Here is a 21,258-nt window from a genome sequence, read left to right on the forward strand (position 1 = left end):
AAAAACTTGGGAAGGAAAAAATAAACCTGTTTTTCTTTGCAGATGACAAGATTGTCTACATACAAAATCTAAAAGCATCAATAAAAAAACTCCTGGAACTAATAATAGATTATAGCAAGGTTAACATACAAAAGCCAATAGCTTTCTATATACCAGCTATGAACTAGTGGCATGTGAAATTTAAAACACATTACCATTTTTATCAGCATCCCAAAAACTTAAAGACTCAGGTATAAATCTAACAAAACATGTACAAGAGCTATATGAGGAAAACTATAAAACTCTGGTGAACAAAATCAAAGAAGAACTAAATAAAATGAGAAATATTACACGACTGTGGATAACAGGACTCAATACTGTCAAGATGTCATTTCTCCCCAGCTTAATCTACACCCAGATCTGGGGTGCGGACCTACATCACGTGTCAGCCACGCTGTGGCAGTGACCTACATATGAACTGGACGAAGACTGGCACAGATTTTAGCTCAGGGCTAATCTTTCTCATGCAAAAAAAGAGGAAGATTGGCAACAGATGTTAGCTCAGGGCTACTCTTCCTCCGAAAAAAAGAAATTGAATTGGAAAAATGCAACACTCCTTTAAGCCTACCTACAAGCATTCACTATTTTACTCAAACAGCATTGCTGTTAATTATCCATCACTTTTAACCACATTTAACCAAAATCCAATGCCTTTTCTGATAAGCATCCTCCTAGCCCTAATTATTTTGAAAAGGTCACTGTAAAAACATGTGAAACAAAAGGGTAAGGTGCCAGGCAGAATTAACTCGCTGGCTGCCAAGAGACTTCATAAAGAATCAATAACCAAGGTGACTTCTCCAGGGTCTGTAACTCAAATTCAAGTCAGTCAAGTTGAAGGTGTGACTGGACTCAAGACCGCTGGTCCACTCTAACAAAGTTTACAAGTGGCTAATAAAGAAACCGCAACAATGCTTCTATTAACGACAAAAAATAAATGCCTGCATACATCTCTTCCTAGCTTACTCTCCCCCTGCAGGCCTGTTAAGTGGGAAACCAAACTATAAATAGAAGGTTGTGTGATGAAGAATGCCAACTAATAAATTTCAAAGGAATGATAAATAGGAAAAAAAAAATGACCATTTTACAATACCATTACAACAGAGTAATCAATTCAGGTAAAAATCATCAATAAATACTTAAACCACTGGGTACTTATTGCTTATTACCTTTTGTTAATGGCAAAATCTGGTGGAATCCACCTAAACCAAGTTCAAACTTGTGTATGTCATCAATAGGACAACTGACATCATGTGACCCTGGTTGCGATGTACCAAAAACTCATGACCTGCGGAGTATTTCTGCCAAGAACGGTTAACCTAAATCTAATGAAGGGGAAACAATCAGACAAATACAAACTGAGATACATACTACAAAACAACTGTCCTGCACTCTTCAAAAATGTCAGTATCCTAAAAGAAAAAAGGAAGTTAAGGGAACAGTTCTAGATTACAGGAAACTAGACACATAACAATTAAATGCAATTCATTAAAAAAATAAACAGATATAAAGGACATTATAGGAGCAACTGAGGATGTGTGAATATGAATTATATTACTGTTAAATTCATTCTATTTGGCTATGTAGGCTATTGTCCTTATTCCCAGGAAACACATGATGAAGTATTGAAGGGGGAAGGGACAGAATCTCTGTAAGTAACTCACGAACAGTTCAGTAAAAGTAATAGATACATACACATAAAGACAAAAGGATAAACAAAGTGTGGCAAAAGGTAAAGGATATATGGTTTCTCAGTACCCTATTCTTACAACTTTTCTGCAGATTTTTCAACATAAAAACTTGAGAAAGGTTGCTTATTGAGCTTGAAATCTGGACCAAAGGACATAGGTAATTTATATATTTAATGAAAACAATTATGTAATAAAAAAAATAACTGCACCAGATAAAAAAGCCCACTCCCTGGAGCTTAGATGATCACTGCCAAGCCCCGCCGAAGTCTCCATCTTCTGTGAGTCCACTATGCCCAGGTCACTGCTACAATCCCCATTATCTGAATACGTCAATACTACCAACCAGGTTACTGTCAGGTCTTTCTAACTAGAAAGCATTTAATTTCATTGTTATTGTTAATTTAATTGAGATATTGTGGTTTAATGCTCTGAGGAAACACTTGTTTCCGAGTCTGTTTAATGAGAGCTCTGTTGCCACCGTTTGAGAAGAAACCTTTATTTTTGTCATTATACATCACCTTCAGTAATGTCTCAGCTATGTTTACAAGAATGAATGAGAGGTTGCCACACAATCAAGGTAGGGAGAAGGGCACCCCAGACAGAAGAAATAGTAAATGACAGAAAATAGCATAGAAAGTTTAAGGAATAAACAGCATTAAGTACGCTTTAATTTTTTGGTCTCAACTTGCAGGTCTCAAGCCACTGGGTCAAGAAATCAATTTAATAACTCACAGTCAGCATTCTTTTTAATGAAGTGAAATAGAAAAGAACAAAACTGTAAATAGAGTGCATCACAGTAGCCAGGGTAAGTACTGTTTCATGAAACTTTTGTTTCTGTTATATATAGCTGTTTATATATGTCTGCTGGGTCACAGATGTAAAATCTACTTCTTTTGGTGAGTCATGGTCAAAATGAGATTTGAAAGCCACTACTCTAGACAATGCAGACTTGTGGAAAGGTTTCAAGAAAGAGTATGATAAGATTTGTCTTTACAAAATCATGCTGGCAGTAATATCAAGCAGTTTTTCAAACTGCTGGGAGTCTCAAATTCAATTTAGTGCCTCTCCACCAGTATTTTTTTTAAGTAGACTAGAACAGAGGTAAAAAGAAAATAGTATGCGTCACCAGTAATAATCTTTAAAAAGGGTATGTTTCATGCAATTTTAGTTTCATTTTTTTGTATTTATAGACACATAAAGTGTGTCACAATGCACAATGAATTTCTTAATTTTTACTTACATAAAATAAAAAAATTTTGAAAGCCATTGACAAAGAGAGGTAGTAATTGTCAGGGAAAGAGATCAGTGACAGAGAGAAAATTAACAGACCACTCCAACAGGAGGAAAGAGAAAACAAGAGTTTGAAGCCATAGGGGGAGATTAAAAAAAAAGATTCTAGGGCAATTTAGGAGATAGAAAAGAACAATCCTAATAAATGATTAGATTGGAGTGGGGGGAGGAGAAAAAGACAGATTGACTGAAAACTTTAAGAAAAAAACTGTTTTGAAAAGTTAAGTAGCAGAGGATCACATTCTATGGATTCCACATACTTACACTATAACGCACCAGCTCCTTTCTGTGGCATTTAAAGCATACCACCATATGGCTGCTAGCTATTATATTTCAACTGTTCTTTTGTTGTACTCACTCAGAGGCTCTGTGCACGAGGCAAAGAAGACCATTTCCATAAAAATTAACACTAATTTATTAAAAGACACTGTTTCTCCACAGCACTCTAAGACTTTGTAGGATTTCTGACACTACTTTAGTGTTTAATGTTCTTTTATCACATTACATAGAACAGGTCCCTAAAAAAAGTGTCAAAATAAAAAAATATTAGGTATTTTTTATTCACTTCTATAGTTATTTCAAAAATGAATTCACGATGAAAACATTCTGAGGATGATATTCAGGAATTCTAGTATTAATTACAGGATGTAGTCTCCTGTCAGTGTGAGATGTACATTCCTTTCTTCTGAATTCCACGAAAAATTAAATTTATTCAATGACTAAAAGCAAACATCAAACCACAAAGTTAACTCATCTTTAATTGCCAGCAATGACAAATGTAGAGAAATTCTTAGAGGGTTCCAAGGAAGTACTGAAAACTAATTTAAGTTTTATTTCTCTTATCACCAGCCATAAGCAGTGCTGTGTCTGATAAGTAAATAAGTGCAGCAGCAATTCCACTCTAGATACCTGGATTAGTTTTCTTTCCTTTTTTTTTTTTTTTTTTTGAGGAAGATTAGCCCTGAGCTAACTACTGCCAGTCCTCCTCTTTTTGCTGAGGAAGCCTGGCCCTGAGCTAACATCCGTGCCCATCTTTCTCTACTTTCTATGTGGGACGCCTACCACAGCATGGCATGCCAAGCAGTGCCATGTCCACACCCGAGATCCGAACTGGCGAACCCCGGGCCGCTGAGTAGCAGAGCGTGTGAACTTAACCACTGCGCCACCAGGCCAACGCCTGGATTAGTTTTCTTAGTCAAGTAGGAACTAAAAGGCAGTAAAATATCCCTAAGTCCTCATATAGTCACCATTTAACCCAGTGATTAGGAATTTCCCCTAAATCCATGCTCAGGCAGCTACACTAAAATTCACTTGATGGGGGTCCACAACCAAGCTTACTACACAGATATGATGAGCAACGTTACAGTCACTTAAGTGAGATAACGTGCGGAATTTCCACACATTCATTGCTCAATAAATAAGTAAAGAAGCTAGCAATGATTAGTTTAAAAAAAAACAAGACTATTCTCTTGATAGGAGACAAAAACTTGTAAAAGAAAAAAAGACCTATTACCACTTCCCATTCAAATTTAAGGAAGTATTTGCAGTCATGCGCAGCATAACAATGTTTGGTCAACAATAGACCATGTATACAAACAAAGATGGTCACCTACGATTACTACCATGTAGCCTAGGTGTGTAGTAGGCTACACCATCCAGGTTTGTGTAATTACACTCTGTGATATTCATACAATGACAAAATTGCCTCACGATGCATTTCTCAGAATATACCCCCGTCATTAAGCGAGACATGACTGTATTTATTTAAATATCCCTTAGTGAATACGTTAACAAGAGGTATCAAAGCTCCTTTCTCTGCTACCTAAGATAATCTTCCAAAATGCATGTATATACAGTTGGTCCTCTGTATCTGTGGATGGGGAACCTGTGGATATGGAGGGCCTGACTAAGAGATTTGAGCATCTGCAGATTTTGCTATCCTGGGGAGGGAGGGGTCCTGGAACCAATACCCTTGGATACCAAAAGATGACTGTTTATGTATCTAAACATATTCAAATATCTATAAACACATATTGAACTACTTAAACACTATGCAAAATGCCTGAAGAGGGTTATTAAGCTATTGACTATTCCTCCTCAAAAAAGTTCTTTCTCCTATTGAAACAGTTTTTCTGAAGTGGTAAGGAAAAAAAACAGAACAAGAGAAAGTGTACCACAGTGGTTAAAAGTATAGAACCGAGGAGTCAAAAGCTTGGGTTTAAATAATTTGGTAGTTTTGTGACCTAGCAAAGTTACCTAAATTCTCCTTATCTCAGTTTCCTCATATGTAAAAACATTAGCTATAATTATATTTGGATGGATGGGAATATATACATATTTTCTTTCATATGTAAATAATATGCAAAAAATTCAACAGTAGCTATATTTGGTAGTGTAAGAGCAATTTTTTTGTTTGTATTTTCCAACAGTCTCCAAATTTTCTACAGTCAACATCTATTAACCATACTTAAAAGAAAAAGTAGTTTTGAAAAATTATATAGGGGCCAGCCTGTGGCACAGAGGTTAAGTTCACATGTTCCCCTTCGGCAGCCTGGGGTTTGCCAGTTCGGATCCCAGGTGCAGACCTACGCACCACTTCTCAGGCCATGCTGTGGCAGGCGTCCCACATATAAAGTAGAGGAAGATAGGCATAGATGTTAGCTCAGGACCAGTCTTCCTCAGCAAAAAGAGAAGGATTGGCAGCAGATGTTAGCTCAGGGCTAATCTTCCTCAAAAATAAATAAATAAAAATTTAAAAACTAAAAGAAAAAAATTATATAGAAAACAAAACACCCAACAAAAACATCACTCATCATACCAAGAACCAACAAAATCACTACTTGAATGAGACAAAGACAATCAACAGACACCAACACTGATATGACACTAGATATTGGAGTTATCCAACAAAGATTTCAAAGCAGCCATCATAAAAGTTCATCATCAATCAATTACAAATTCTCTTGAAACAGACAAAAAAATACAAATCCAAGCCAAGAAAAAGAAATTAGAAAAAATCAAATGGAAATTATAGAACTGAAAACTGCAATAAGAAAAGAAAAACTTATTGGATGAGCTCAATAATAGGCACTACACAGGACAGAATCAGTGAACTTGAGGACAGAGCAATAGAATTTACCCAGTCTGAACAAAAGAGAGAAAAATTACTGAAAAGAAACTAACAAAGTCTCAAAGATCCATGGGACAATAACAGAAGATCTAAGTCCCTACCACTGGAGTCCCATAAAGAGAAGAGAAAGATGGCGGAGTTGAAAGAGTATTCAAGAAAATAATGGCTGAAAACTTCCAAATTCAGAGAAAGACATGAACCCATAGATTCAAGTAAGCAGACCACAGAAAGGTAAACCCACCAGAAACCATACCTTGACATATCATCACTAAGCGTCTGAAAACAATGACAAAGGAAAAATCTTGAAAGCAACCGCAAACAAAGGATGAATTATGTATAGGGGAACACCAATTCGAACAACAGTACGTTTCTCATCTGAAACCACAAAGTTCAGAAAAAAGTGACAAAAAATTTTTTAAGTGCTGAAAGAAAAGAATTGCCAACCATGAATTCTATATCTGACAAAATTATCTTTCAGGAATGAGGGGGAATAAAGACATAAATAGGAAAAGGAAAACTAAAAGAATTTGTCACTAGTAGATATATCCTTCAAGAATGGCTAAGAAAGTTCTTCAAATGATAAGAAGGAATCCTGGAACATCAGGAAAGAAGAAAGAACAATGGGAAAAGCAGAAATATGAATAAAAACAATAGACTCAGTACACTACTCTTCTACTCAAGAGGTTTTAAAATCATAGTTAATGGATGAAATAAAAATTATACAGGCAAAAAAAATAGGTAAGTTAGAGTTCATCAAAATTAAAAACCTCTGACACAGAGTTAAAAGGCAATCCATGGAATGGGAGAAATATTTGCAAACCATTTATCTGAAAAGGGAGAGATACCCAGAATATACAAAGAACTCCTAAAACTCAACAAAAGAACAAACAACCTGATTAAAAATGGGCAAAGGACTTGAACAGACATTTCTCCAAAGAAGATAAACAAATGACCAATAAACACATGAAAAGATGCTCAATATCACTATTTATTAGGGAAATACAAGTCAAACAACAATGAAATACCATTTCACACCCATTAGGATAGCTATTATCAAAACAAAACAGAAAACAACAAGTGGTGGTAAGGATGTGGAGCAATTGGAACCCTTGTGCACTGCTAATGGAAATGTCAAATGGTATAGGCATTACAGAAAATAGCATGGCAATCCCTCAAAAACTTAAACACAGAATTACCATGTGGTCCAGCAATTTCAATTCCCAGTGTATTTCCAAAATGAAAGCAGTGACTTGAACAGACATTTGTACATCATGTTCAAGCAGCATTATTCACAATAGCCAAAAGGTGGAAGCAACACAAGTATCCATTGCTGGATAAGTGGATAAACAAAACGTGGGATAAGGCTAGAACAGCACTTAGCCTTAAAAAGAAAACTCCAATAAATGCTACAACACAGATGAGCCTTGAAGACACTATGCTAAGGTGAAATAAGTCAGTCACAAAAGGACAAATTATACAATTCCACTTATATGAGGTACCTGCAGTATCAAATTCATCGAAACAGAAAGTAAAATGATGGTTGCCATGGGCTAGCAGAGAGGGGAATGGGGAGTTAGTGTTTAATGGGTGCATAGTTTCAGTTGAAGAAGACAGAAAAGTTCTGGAAACAGATGGTGGTAATGTGCAACAACAATGTGAATGTACTTTACATCACAGAGCTGTACACTGAAAAATGGTTAAAATGGTAAAATTTTATGTCATGAATATTTTACCCCAATAAAAAAATGTTAATACCATCTGATGAGGTTACTCAATGTATGCAGAAGAAATATTCAAGACAATGATATTTACAAAGTGGGAGGGTAAAAGCATCTAAATGGAAGAACAGTTTCCACACTTCGTTCAAACTGATAAAATGTTTAGACCAACAGACTGCAGGAAATTACATATGTATACTTTAATATCCAAGACAATCACTAAGAAAATTCTACAAAGTGATAAATTCAAAAAACATTACGAATAAATCAGGATAAAATCCTAACAAATGTTCAATAACCCATAGGAAGGGAAGAAAAGAGAAAAAGAAATGAGAAACAGGACAAACAGAAAACAAAAAGTAAAATGCCAGACTTAAGTACTAACTTATCAATAATTACTGTAAATGTAAATAGTTAAAACATAGTAGTCCTCCCTATCTAAGGTTTCATGTTCGGTGGTGTCAGGTACCCCTGGTCAATCTCAGCCCAAAAATATTAAATGGAAACTTCCAGAAATAAACTCATAAGTTTTCAATTGCATGCCACTCTGAGTAGTGTGATGAAATCTTGTATCCTCTGCTCCATCCCACTCAAGACATGAAGCATCCCTTTGTCCAGCAAATCCACGCAGTATACACTACACACCCGTTAGTCACTTAGTAGCCATCTTGATTATCAGATCAACTGTCAGAGTACCACAGTGCTTGTGGTCAACCAACTATCAACATCATCTGCTCCTGACATCCAACCACTGCCATTGTCATGGCTTGATCCTCCTTCTTCTGAGGTATCAAGCTTAACAGTAGCTTAACACTACGTCATTCACCTATGTCATCACTTAGGCACTGTTATCATCTCACATCATCACAAGAAGAGTGAGTACAGTACAATAACATATTTTGAGAGTGAGAGACCACATTCACAAAACTTTTATTACAGCATATTGTTACAACTGGTCTATTTTTGTTGTTAATCTCTCACTGTGCCTAACTTATAAAACAAACTTTACCATAGGTACAGATATATAGGAAAAAACATAGCATATATAGGGTTTGGTACTATCTGCAATGTCAGGCAAGCACTGGGGGTTTTGGAACGTATCTCTTGTGATAAGAGGGGACTACTGTACACCAAATAAAGGCAGAGATTGGCAGTGTGGACTTAAAAAAAAATGACCCAACTATAGGCTGTCTACAATTAACTTACTTAAAATAAGGCGTGTGAAAAGCAAAGTATGGAAAAAGATGCATGTAAACAAAAGAAAAGCAAGAGTGGCTATATTAATATTAGATAGACTTTAAAGCAAAGACAATTGCTAGAGACAAAAGAAGGACATTATATAATGATAAAAATGTCAATCCACCAGGAATATGTGGCAGTCCTAAATATGTACACACCAAACAACAGAGCTTCAAAATGCATCACGCAAAAACTGATAGAGCTGAAAGGAGAAATAGACAAATTCATGATTAGAGTTGGGTACTTCAAGACTCCCCTCTCCAAAACTCACAGAAATATTAAACAGAAAATCAGCAAAGATTTAAAAGTTCTAAACAACACAATCAACCAAGAGAATGTGACATATATAGATCACTCCACCAAAAAAAGGACAAACGCACATTTTTTTCAAGTGTCCATGGAACATTCACCAAAACAGACCATATCCTGGTCCATAAAACAAACCTGAAAAATTTTTAAGTACTGAAATCATAACAGTATGTTCTCTGACCAATAATGGATTCTAACTAGAAATCAGTCACAGAAAGACAACTGGTAAATCTCAAAACACCTGGAAATTAAACAACATACTTCTAAATAATCCATGGGTTAGTAAAAATTAAAAAAAGAAACATGGAATTGAATGAAAATGAAAAGACACGTCAAAAGATGTGGGATATAGCTACAGCAGTGCTAAGAGGAAGAGGTACAGCATTAAATGCTTACATTAGGAAACAGGAATGGTCTCAAGTCAATAATCTAAATTTCCTACCTCAAGAAACTAGGAAAATAGGAGCAAAATAAACCCAAAGCAATCAGAAGAAGGGGTACAATAAAAATAAGGGCAAAAATCAATCAAAGTGAAAACAAGAAAATCATAGAGGAAAATCAACAACACATAAAGCTAATTCTTTGAAAAAGTTAATAAAACTGGTAAGTCTTTAGCAAGACTAAGAAAACAAAAAGAAGATACAATCTACCAATATCAAGAATAATATCCTACAGCCATTAAAAGGATAATTAGGAACAATACAAATAAGTTTATGCTCATAAATAAGACAAATTAAAAGAAATTAATTAATTCCTCAAAACTACTTGCTACCAAAATAAACTAATAAACACAATCCAATAACCATTAAAAAAATGAATGCAGGGGCCAGCCCAGTGGCACAGCAGTTAAGTGCACGTGTTCTGCTTCAGCAGCCTGGGGTTCGCCAGTTCAGATCCTGGGTGCAGACATGACACTGCTTGGCAAGCTATGCTGTGGTAGGCGTCCCACATATAAAGTATAGGAAGATGCGCATGGATGTTCAGGGCCAGTCTTTCTCAGCAAAAAGAGGAGGATTGGCAATAGATGTTAGCTCAGGGCTAATCTTCCAAAAAAAAAAAAAATGAATTCATAATTTAAAATCTCCAAAAAAGGAAATCCCAATCTGAGATGTTTTAACAAAAGAATTCTACCAACTATTTAAAGAAGAATTAATACCAATATGTCACAAACCCTTTCAAAGAACGGAAGAGGAGGGAACATGTCCTACCTCATACCATGAGGCCAGTACTACCCAAATACTGAAATGAAACAAAAATGTCACAGGAAAGCTACAGACCAATATCTCTCATGAACTTAGACACAAAAATCCTGAAAATATCAACCACCCAAATTCAGCAATGTTTGTAATGCATTATACACCATAATCAAGTGGGATTTATTCCAGGTATGCAAGGCTGGTTCAACATTTAAAAAAATCAGTATAATCTACCATATCACAAGCTAAAGAAAAAAATCATACAATCATATAAACGAACCCAGAAAAAGCATTTGACAAAATCCAGCAACCATTCATAACAAAAACTCTGAGTAAACTAGGAGGAGAGGTGATCCACCTCGACTTGATAAAGAGTATCTATCCTACCCCAACAAAAAAAGCCTCTAGTTACTATCATGCTTAATGCTAAATGCTTTCAACCTAAGACAAGGAACAAAAAGCAAGAATGTCTGCTCTCACTATCCTCATTCAATATAGTACTAGCCACTGTAACAAGACAAGAAAAAGAAATAAAAGGATACAGATTGCAAATAAAGAAGTAAAAACTGTCCCTATTTGCACTTGACATGATTATCTATGTAGAAAATCCCAAGGAATCTGTAAGAACCTCTTAGAACTGAAAGGTAAGTTTAGCAAGGGTGCAGGACACAAGACCAACATACAAAAATGAATCACATTTCTATCTACTAACAATGAACATGTGAAAACTGAAATTGAAAACATAATAACATTTACAAAATTGCTCCAAAGAAGGGAAACTTAAGTATAAATTTAACAAGTATACAGAACTGATACTCTTAAAATTACAAAATGCTAATTAAAGAAATCAAAGAAGACCTAAATAAATGAAGGTACATACTATGTCAACATAGTTAAGATGTCAATTCTCCCCAAACTGATCTACAGACTTAATGCAATTCCTATGAAAATCTCAGAAAAGTTTTTGTAGACATGGACAAGCTTGTTCTAAAATTTGTACGACACAAGCCTCAAAATAGCTAAAACCATATTGAAAAGTGAAACGAATCACTCTACCCAATATTAAGGATTACTACATACCTACAGTAATCAAGAGTATGACATTAGCAGATAGAGACATAGAGATCAATGGAACACAACAGAAAACTCAGGAGTAAACCCATACATATGTGCCCAACTGATTTACGACAAAAGCACAAAAGCAATTCAATGGAAGAAGGATATTTGCCTTTCCAACAAATGGCACTGAAGCAATTAAATATCCACAGGAAAAATCTGAACCTCAACTTGAACTTCATATCTTTTATTAAAATGAAATTTTAAAAATGGATCATGGACTTAACTCTAAAACATAAAATTATTAAACTTTTAGGGAAAATTAGGAGAAAATCTCTGAGACCTAGGCTAGGCAAAGAGTTCTTAGACTTGCCTTCAAAAGCACAGCCTACAAAAGGAAACATCAATAAATTAAGTCTCGTCAAAATTAAAAACTTTTGCTCTGCAAAAGCAGACCATTAAAAGGAGAAAAAGACAAGCTACAAAATGGGAGAAAATATTTGCAAACCACATATTAGACAAAGGACCAACAGAATACTTAAAGAGCTCTCAAAATCCAGCAATAAAAAGACCCAAACAATCCTATAGGAAAATGGGCAAACAAGATGAACAGACACTTCACCAAAGAGGATATACAGAGAGCAAATTAGCACATATCAACGTCAACAGCCATTAGGGAAATGCAAATTAAAACCACAGTGAGATATCACTAGATATCTATGAGAATAGCTAAAATAAAAATGATGACATCAAATGCTGGTTAGGACACAGAGAATCAAGATCACTCATACATTGCTGGGGAGAATGTAAAAGGATACAACCACTTTAGAAAACAGATTGGCAGCTTCTTGTAAGACTGAACATGCAACTACCTTATAATTCAGCAATTGCACTCTTTGGCATTATCTGACAGAAATAAAATCACATGTTCACACAAAAATATAAACACAAATGTTCACAGCAGTTTTTCTTATAATAGACAAAACTGGAAACAAACCAAACGTTTCCTAATGAGTCTTCTCTAATGGGTGTTTTCTAACAGTTGAACAAACTGTAGTACATCCATACCATGGAATACTACTCAGCAATGAAAAGGAACAAAATATTATACATGCAACAACTTGGATGAATCTTGAGGGAATTGTGTTGACTGACACATGCTAATTCCAAAAGGTACATACTATATGATTTCATTTACATAAGCTTTTTGAAATAACCAAATGAAGAGAGATTAGTGCTTGCCAGGGGTTACAAATGGAAGGAGGAGAGAAAGGAGGTGAGTTTTGTTATAAAAAGGGCAGCACAAGGGATCCTGGTGGTGATGAAACTGTTCTTTATCTTTACTATGGTGATGATTACACAAATCTACACATGATAAAACTATATAGAACTAAATGCTTCACACACACACACACACAAGTGTATGTACAACGGGTGAAATATATCAATGTCAATTTCCTGGTTGTGATACCAGATGTTGCCACTGAGGAAAATTCAATGAAGGACACATCTCTATATTATTTCTTACAACTGAATGTGAATCTACAATAACCTCAAAATAAGTTTAACTTAAAAATCTGAGAGACGAATCAATATTTAGGTAGACAGACATGGATGCAAGAGAGAGAGAGAGATGGTTCTATTATATAAGCATCTTAACTGTGAACCCAGTCTAATGGATTACACCTACAAAGAAGGCTTAAAAGAGTCGGGGGGGGGGGGGGGGCTGGCCCCGTGGCCGAGTGGTTAAGTTCGTGCGCTTCGCTGCAGGCGGCCCAGTGTTTCGTTGGTTGGAATCCTGGGCGTGGACACGGCACTGCTCATCAAACCACACTGAGGCAGCGTCCCACAAGCCGCAACTAGAGGGACCCACAACGAAGAATATACAACTATGTACCGGGGGGCTTTGGGGAGAAAAAGGAAAAGAATAAAAAAATCTGAAAAAAAAAAAAGAGTCGAGGGGGATCTCTAGGTCTTTCCCTTAGCTTGAGACAGATATATAAAAGGAATTTTAAAAGCTATATTGAACATCACAACAATGAATACAGAGTGAATACAGAAAATTTGCTGGAGTAATGTCTCACCCATAGGATTTTCCATGGCTACCATCCATGGTCATATGTAGGATCTTTTCACACTATAATAACCAGACATGCATTTAAACATGTTTTCCATCTTTCAACACAGGTAGAGAGCCAAAAGAGGAGATAGAAGACACTAACTCACAAAGAAAGAAGGTAAAGCACAAAGTTGTTCTTTCCTACAATGAACGACAGGAAATAAAAGAATGAGGATCCTGTTTCTCAAGTAGTAGATGTGTATTTAATCTGCTCCAAAATCATCCAAAGCCATTTTTAAAGACGCAGGGTTACCCAGTATATCAGTCACCTCAGGCTACTATAACAAAATATCACAGACTGGATGGCTCAAACAGCAGAAATTATTTCCTCACAGTTCTGGAGGCCGAGTCCAAAATTAAGGTACTAGCAGAGCTTGTTTCTAGTGAGGCCTCTCCTCTTGGCTTGCAGATGGCCACGAACTCACACGGCCTCTTCTCTGCGCACAGGTACTCCTGGTGCCTCTTCTTATAAGACCAGTCCTATTGGATTATGGTCACCCTTATGACCTCATTTAACCTTAATTACCTCCTTAAAGGTCCTATCTCCATAAACAGCCACATCAGGGGTTAAGGCTTCAAATTATGAATCTAGGGGGCACAATTCAGTCCTAACACCCAGTGACTGGCCAGCCCTGAAGCATACTAAGTTTTGTATGGGTACATGGACATACATGTGTATTATATGTATTAGAAGAGGGCAAGACAAAGGAAAAAGTAAAGTATTTGCATTAGAATTCCAGTTCTATCATTCAGTCTTCTTAACAATAAAAGTGTGAATAGCTATTCTCACTGTATAGTTGTGAGACTTAAATGAGATAATCTATGTAAAGTGCCCAGAATATGGTAAATGTTCAGTCAATACTGGGCATCTGCCTTTCCATCCCCTCCACCCCAAAATTAATTATAAATATTACTCAAATCTAAACCTAACTGAAAAATTATGGGGACTGGATTCTGTCTCAGTTCTCCCACTATCTAGCTATGTGACCCTAAGCAACCACTCTACCTAAGTCTGCTTCTGCGCCTGGGCACTGAGAGTTTCCTCTATCACTAAAATACTATGTATCTTTACATATCACTCTTACTAATATAATATCAAACACCAATGCTACAAAAGTTAGTCAAACTTTCTAGAAAACTTCAGTGAAAGAGGATTACAGTACGAAATTTCAATCATTCTTTCATACACTTTCATTCTTCCAACTTTTCCATAAGTATCCTCTAATTTGAAAAACGTATCCATATAATGTGTCTCCAATTTAATCATCTTATTTTTCTATCACTAATGCCTCATCTTCCACTAATTGTATATTCTTTTATATTTCTTTTTGTCCCCCATAACGTTCATTGTTTTATTCATGTAATCATTGAAACACCTAAAATTATACCCCAAATCCTGCTGAGATAATGATTAGACATATGAAGAAGTTATCAGTAAATTATATCTGATAACAACTACTTTTAACTTAGCCCACAACTGAAATGTACTGCAGGTAATTTCAAGATAACACACCTACCATATATATATATGCATATTCCAATAATTACCCATAACCAACATCTACACTCAGTATCTTTGGTTTAAAATTAATATAATGGTGGTCAGAAGCAAAATATTGTAGGGATATCTGAATCATTTAATAAAAGACAATCTACCACATTGAGCCTAAGGGAAGGACTCTTCAGTACTTGCCCTTTCTCCCACCTCCTCCCTCACCGCTAGTCTTCCAGTATTATCTGATACTACATGTAAATACACGCAGTCCGGCTGTACTTTGGTGCTCCCAAGAAATCTCACCTCCCAGCAGCGATGCCTTTGTACAGTCCCTTCCCATATTAAATCTGGAGCGGGTCATGTGATTAGCACTGGCCAGCAGAACATTAACATGAAGAACACACAGTCTTGCTAAGTGTTGGCACAGTGAGGCTTGTCCTCTGGGATAGCTCCCTCGCTAAACCCAGCCGCCCATGCTGTGAAGAAGCTCAAGCTAATGAAGTAGAGAGACTACAGGAGTGGGTAGAGAGGGGGAGGAGGGGAGATAGAGGGAGGGACAGGGAAGGGGGGGTGGGGAGAGGGAGAGATGCCTAGCTATCCACCAGCTGTTCTAGCCATCCCAGCTGATGCGCCACACTTATGAGCTAAGAAGTCACCTGGAACATTGTGGCCAAGAAATGACACATGGAGCAGTCCCCATCAGGTCCTGCCCAAGTTTCAGAATCAAGAGCAAATAAACGTTTTAGCAATTAAGTTTTGGAGTAAAGCAATACATAACTAAAACAACACATGTAAACCAATTAGAACATTCCTGTTAGGTAGTAAGCAACCAAGAAATGTCAGCAGTAATAATTGTTATTGTTAATAATCATTATAAGCACCCCCCTCCAAGGTACCATTGTTTTGGGTCTTCGAGCTGCTCTTAAAGGCATTCTCTCACTCTCCTAATGGCCAGTAAAGAGACAGGAGCAAAGCAAGGCCTACTCTGCATCTTCTCTTTCTTCTTCCTAATTTAAGGCTGTCCTTTTTCTTTTTGTCTCTGTCAATAATGTTTGCCTGGTTTCCCCAGAGTGGCTAATGAATGATCCAGACCAAGTCTAGCCTTTAGCTGGGGCTCTGTCTTTTCAGTAACTACAGGCGCCCCCTTCAACCTCCCTCCAGACCACAGGTAAATAATTAAGAGTTCAGTAGGACAGACTCCACTAAGGGTCAAAAGTTTATACTCATTTAACTCATAACTCTTTCTCTTCTGATAGAATCATTAGGCAAAGGGCATAGGACCCAATAACTTCTTGTTCAGAAAATAAATGAAGCAGCAGGGAAAACATACCTGCTACTTTTCCTCAAAGACTTTATTGATCCTAACTATATAAACTTCTTATTCTTTTAACCTTCATGACCATTTGCACATACTTCACTCATGATATTTATCTTAAGCTAGGCTGAATCATACTAATTGGTTTACTTGATTTCCTACTAGATCTAAAATTCCCCCAGAAGAAAATACTCAAATAAGTGTAACAGTTAAAATTATACAAACTTTTCCAGCCTTAACGAATCTGATGAAAATGCTCACTAATAAACATGAGACTAATGATTCACCATGCACACAAAAAAACAATGTACGAAATACTAACAGCATTAATATATTTGCACTGGTCTATCTACATATTGTCACTTGACTCTCTTGTGACCAACACACCGCACTAGCTGGATACAAGGTTGAAGTCTGTGACCAGGGAACCCTAGTGTAACAAACCACTGTGGATTCAATCCTGTGACCCCAACCTCCCTAATACCATCCTATCAAGAACTAAGGTGAACAGTCACTAGTAATCAAATATTAATTTAGGCCAAAAACGTTTCTTCAATACTTTTATGACAGATTTGACATTATTCAACCAAGTCACTAAGGCTTTTTCCTCCTTTCATTTAAAAATAGGAATCTATAGAAAGTACTTGAATTTCATCTCTAAACCTGCTTAATTTGCTGGAAGACTTTATGAAGTAAAAGTAAAATTTTTAATACAATTAATCATGGTAGGCAGGCCTTTGGAGCTCAAAACACTCTTTAAAATAGATATTAGTAAGGGAGTGCCTATACCAATAGAATTAGTAGGCAATTTAATCACAATAAAATTATATTATTGTTATTTGGGGAGATTATTTACTTATTGAACACCTACTATGTGTCAGGCACTGTGCTGAATATGTTCAGGGTTTTCATTAAACTTTAAAAACGACCATATGAGGGAAGTACCATTATTATCCCCATTTTACAGATGGGGAAACTGACCTTTCCAAGATCACACAGCTAGTAAGTGGCAGAGTCAGGATTCCAACCCAAATCTTGTCTAACTTCAGAATTTGCACGCTTAACCACTACACTGTATTGCCTCCAGTGACTGGGTTGATATCTAAGATAAAGAAAAGAGGGAAATTTGTACTTCTCAGTGGCAAATTTAAAAAACACACCAGAAACGGAGGATACTTTTTAGAACATGAACAATTCTCATGTACATAGTCATACAGATATTATTTTTATTCCCAAATACAGATGAGGTAATGATGAAAATCTTACACAATGGACTTCTCACAAACACAATTTTTCCTATGTACCCACTCATGTTTATTATTAAAAATTTAATGGCAATGCTCTGTATTTTCCGCTCAATTTTGCTGTGAACCTAAAATTGCTCTACAAAATAAATTCTACTTAAAAATACTTAGAACTACAATACACTAAATATGCCTAACTCAATCCAGGGATGAACTGGAATAAGACAGCATTCTTTCAGTATGAAAAGCTGCACTTTGTTTACTATAAGGACAGTGCTGAAAAGGTAGTGGGCACTTAAAATTCAAACCTGACTGAATTTTTCAAAATGGCTTGAAAGTGTGCAAACAGTGCTGAAAATTCGAATGTTTAACACTCTCAGAACACCTTCAGAAAAGTCTGCAATACATAGACTTAACATAGTAAGTTGGAGTAAAATTACACAAAAAAATTGAACTCATGTTGAATATAAAAGGAATACAACACTCCTATACCATGGTTGACATAAATACGACTAGCTTTCATTTTCCACCTTAAATATCAGAAGATGCAGCCTTAAGTCAAAAATGGATTATTACAGAATCTTTTCCTAAGTCTTTTTATGAGTCCTTTCTAAATCCTCCAAAACAGCTTATCCAAAAAAAAAACCTTTCAATTGTCCGGAGTGACTGTCAACATATGAACCAAATCTTTTTTCCTCTGATACTCATTAAAGGTTGTCGAAATTCTAAAGGTCAATGAAGACAGAGGTGAGGGATCTGTAAAACAAGTTTTGCCTATTACCACTTCCCACCATCATTTCCCTCTCCTCAAGGTCCACCTTTATAAACGCATACCTAAGTTCACTTAGGAAGAGAAGAAGTAAGGGGGAGGTGTTAACTTCATACAGAAAAGTCATTTGCTCTATATATTGTGCAGTAGACTGCCAAATTTTCAAATAAAATATTGTATTGGCCACCAACAAAAAGTGTTGAAGGGAAGCACACTATTATGTTTTACTTCAATATTCTACTTACAAAGTCGCAGCTATAAAAAGAATTACACTAATATTAATAAATGGGAATTCTATGGCACAAGTTAGAGATTGCTGGAGCATGGGCCCTTAATCACACCTGTAATTCGCGGAACTCCTTTCCTTTCTCACTGACCCACAGTTTCGTCAGTCATCCAGACTTTTCTGCATCTCTATGCTTTCAATAGGCAGAAGTTGGGATTTGCAGTGCAACAAAAACAAAGCATTCTGACCAACGCATGTTTCAAATGCTATCAGTACAATACTCATTCAAATATTCAAAGCTTCCCACTAATCGTCTAGCTTCAACAGGGAACACACACACGTTGATACAGACTCTGCCTGCCTCGGGAGCTGCAAGCTCAGCTGAATCCCAGACCGCCACCTCAATTTGGAAGGGGCAGAACCATATCCGGTTCTCACTGGAGACACATTTTCCCATGCTTCCCATCTTAAAAACTTTACGTCTTCCCAGAGGAGCAATAAATATACAAAGACGCCAAGGAGTATGCCTGTAGGGAAGATGAGAGATCATCTTAAATCCCTACGCAGGGAACCTGAAGCTTCAAAACTTTTCAGAACAAATCACAGCTGAAAGAAGGAGGTATGTTCCCCGACTCCTTTCCAGGAGCTAGCTTCCCCAGTCCCAGAACAGCGGTCTTGACTTACTGGTTAGTTGGAGGAGCGGTCAGCGGGATGGCCACCTCTTCCTCCTCGTATTCTGGTCCATCCAGAGAATCACCTTCGTCCACTGTTCCCAGGCCCGCGCCCAAAGGGGGCAGCAGGGGAGGGGGCGGCAGAGGAGGGAACCCGCCGCCCGCCCCGAAGGTGTCGGCAGGCAACGAAGTGGTCCCCTTGGTGAGAGCCATCTCCCCGCCAGGGCCGCCGGCGGCGGCACCAGCCACGCCAGCAGCAGCACCTCCCCCTGACAGTCCGGCTCCCCCCAGTGTCCCCGCCACAGACCCGGTCCCTAAGAACCCTGACCCCACAGCGGCTCCGCCACCCAGAGTCCCGGCCACTCCGGGCTCCGCCAGCCCAGGATAGGGGGCGGCTGCCACAGGCAGAGCCGCGGGGATCTTCACCCGACACACTGCCGGATAGGCGCTGGAGCCTGCGGCCGCGCCGCCGCCTGCTGCCCCGGCGGTCACCGGGCCGCCCTCCTCACTGCCGCCCTCGGCCGCCATCATGTTGAAGCCCGCTCTCCTCTGCCCTACCCTGCCCGCCCGGGAGCCCCGGGGGCCACCAGGCCCGGGCTCCGAGCCGCCCCACCCAGGCGCGTCCCCCCTTCAGCTCCCCGGGCGGAGGAAACAACAACAAAAGGAGAGAGCCCGCCGCCGCGCCCCCTCCTCGGGCCACAGCCCAGGCTCCGGAGCTGCCCGGGTTACGGGAAGCGAAGTGGGCAAAAAACCCAACGCCGGCACAAACGCCGCCCAAACCTTCACCTTACACACCCACACTCACGCACACACACATGCACAGAAGCGAAAAACTTCCTGGCTGCCCTAAAGAGGAAGGGAAGCACAGGGGAAGCGGCTGGGGCGGCTGCCGCTCCCTCAGCCACCGCCGCCGCCGCCACCGCTTCTTCACCACCCCAGTTCCGGCCACCCCCACCGCAGCCACCGCCGGTGCCGCTGCTGGGGCTGGGGCCACTGCAGCCGCTTCATCCTCCACCGGGCTGGGGATGGGAGGGGTGGGGAGAAAAGAGGAAGGGGGGCGGGGTAGTGGGGAAATGGACTGAACTGCTCCTAACCTGGAGCTCTCAGTGAAATCGACAAGAGAGAAAGGAAGGCGGGGCACAGGAGGAGGAGCGGAGGGAAGGAAGGGCGGGGGAGGAGAGCGACGGCTCTTCTGCGCAGGCGCGTTCCCGGCGTGGGGGTAGGGGGGCCGGGCCTGGAGAGAGGAAAAGGAAGAGTCGGGAGGGAAGGAAGCGGCGGGCACGCGCGGGGCGCGGACGCGCTCCCCGTCCCGCTCCGGTGCGAGCGCGTGGCTGCGGGGCGGCTTCTCCCGTCGGTGTTGCCGGCGGCGCGCGCCTGTCTGCCTGGGCTTTGTTTGATGGGCCGGTGGGGCGGAGGAGGGGAGGAGTGAGTACCTGAGCACGCGGTCCCCCTGCGCGCTGAAGACTAGGCGAGGCGGGAGGGGCAGGGAGGCGGTGGGAGGAAGGATGGGGAAAGGGAAAGGAAGATGCCTCGGAGCCACTGCCTCGCTTCCGGGCCGGTGGAAAAAACACCCTTAGCCGGCGGCGCAGAAACCAGACAGCCGAGGCCCCGGGGGAGGGTGGGTATTGCTTCGAAGGTCGAGGCAGTGATATTTATGTTTTCATTTTCGTTGCATAATTTAAATCACTATACGACTACTACAAACTGAAAACTAAAATGCAATAAAAAATTAGGTTCTGAAATTCAAGACAAGA

General features: G+C 39.0%; 1 protein-coding gene across 1 annotated transcript in view; it reads right to left on the reverse strand.

Annotated features, from left to right (window-relative positions):
- The window catches only part of RASA1 (RAS p21 protein activator 1), a 101,412-nt gene extending 80,801 nt beyond the window's left edge, over nt 1-20,611 (reverse strand). Inside the window, exon 1 of the mRNA XM_046666010.1 lies at nt 19,518-20,611. Within this exon, the coding sequence (XP_046521966.1) occupies nt 19,518-20,035 (518 nt within the window). The 5' untranslated portion in view covers nt 20,036-20,611. The remainder of the gene's footprint in view (nt 1-19,517) is intronic.
- Nucleotides 20,612-21,258: the final 647 nt, after the last annotated feature.

This window comes from Equus quagga, chromosome 7 (genome assembly GCF_021613505.1).
Source record: "Equus quagga isolate Etosha38 chromosome 7, UCLA_HA_Equagga_1.0, whole genome shotgun sequence".
Taxonomy (NCBI): domain Eukaryota; kingdom Metazoa; phylum Chordata; class Mammalia; order Perissodactyla; family Equidae; genus Equus; species Equus quagga.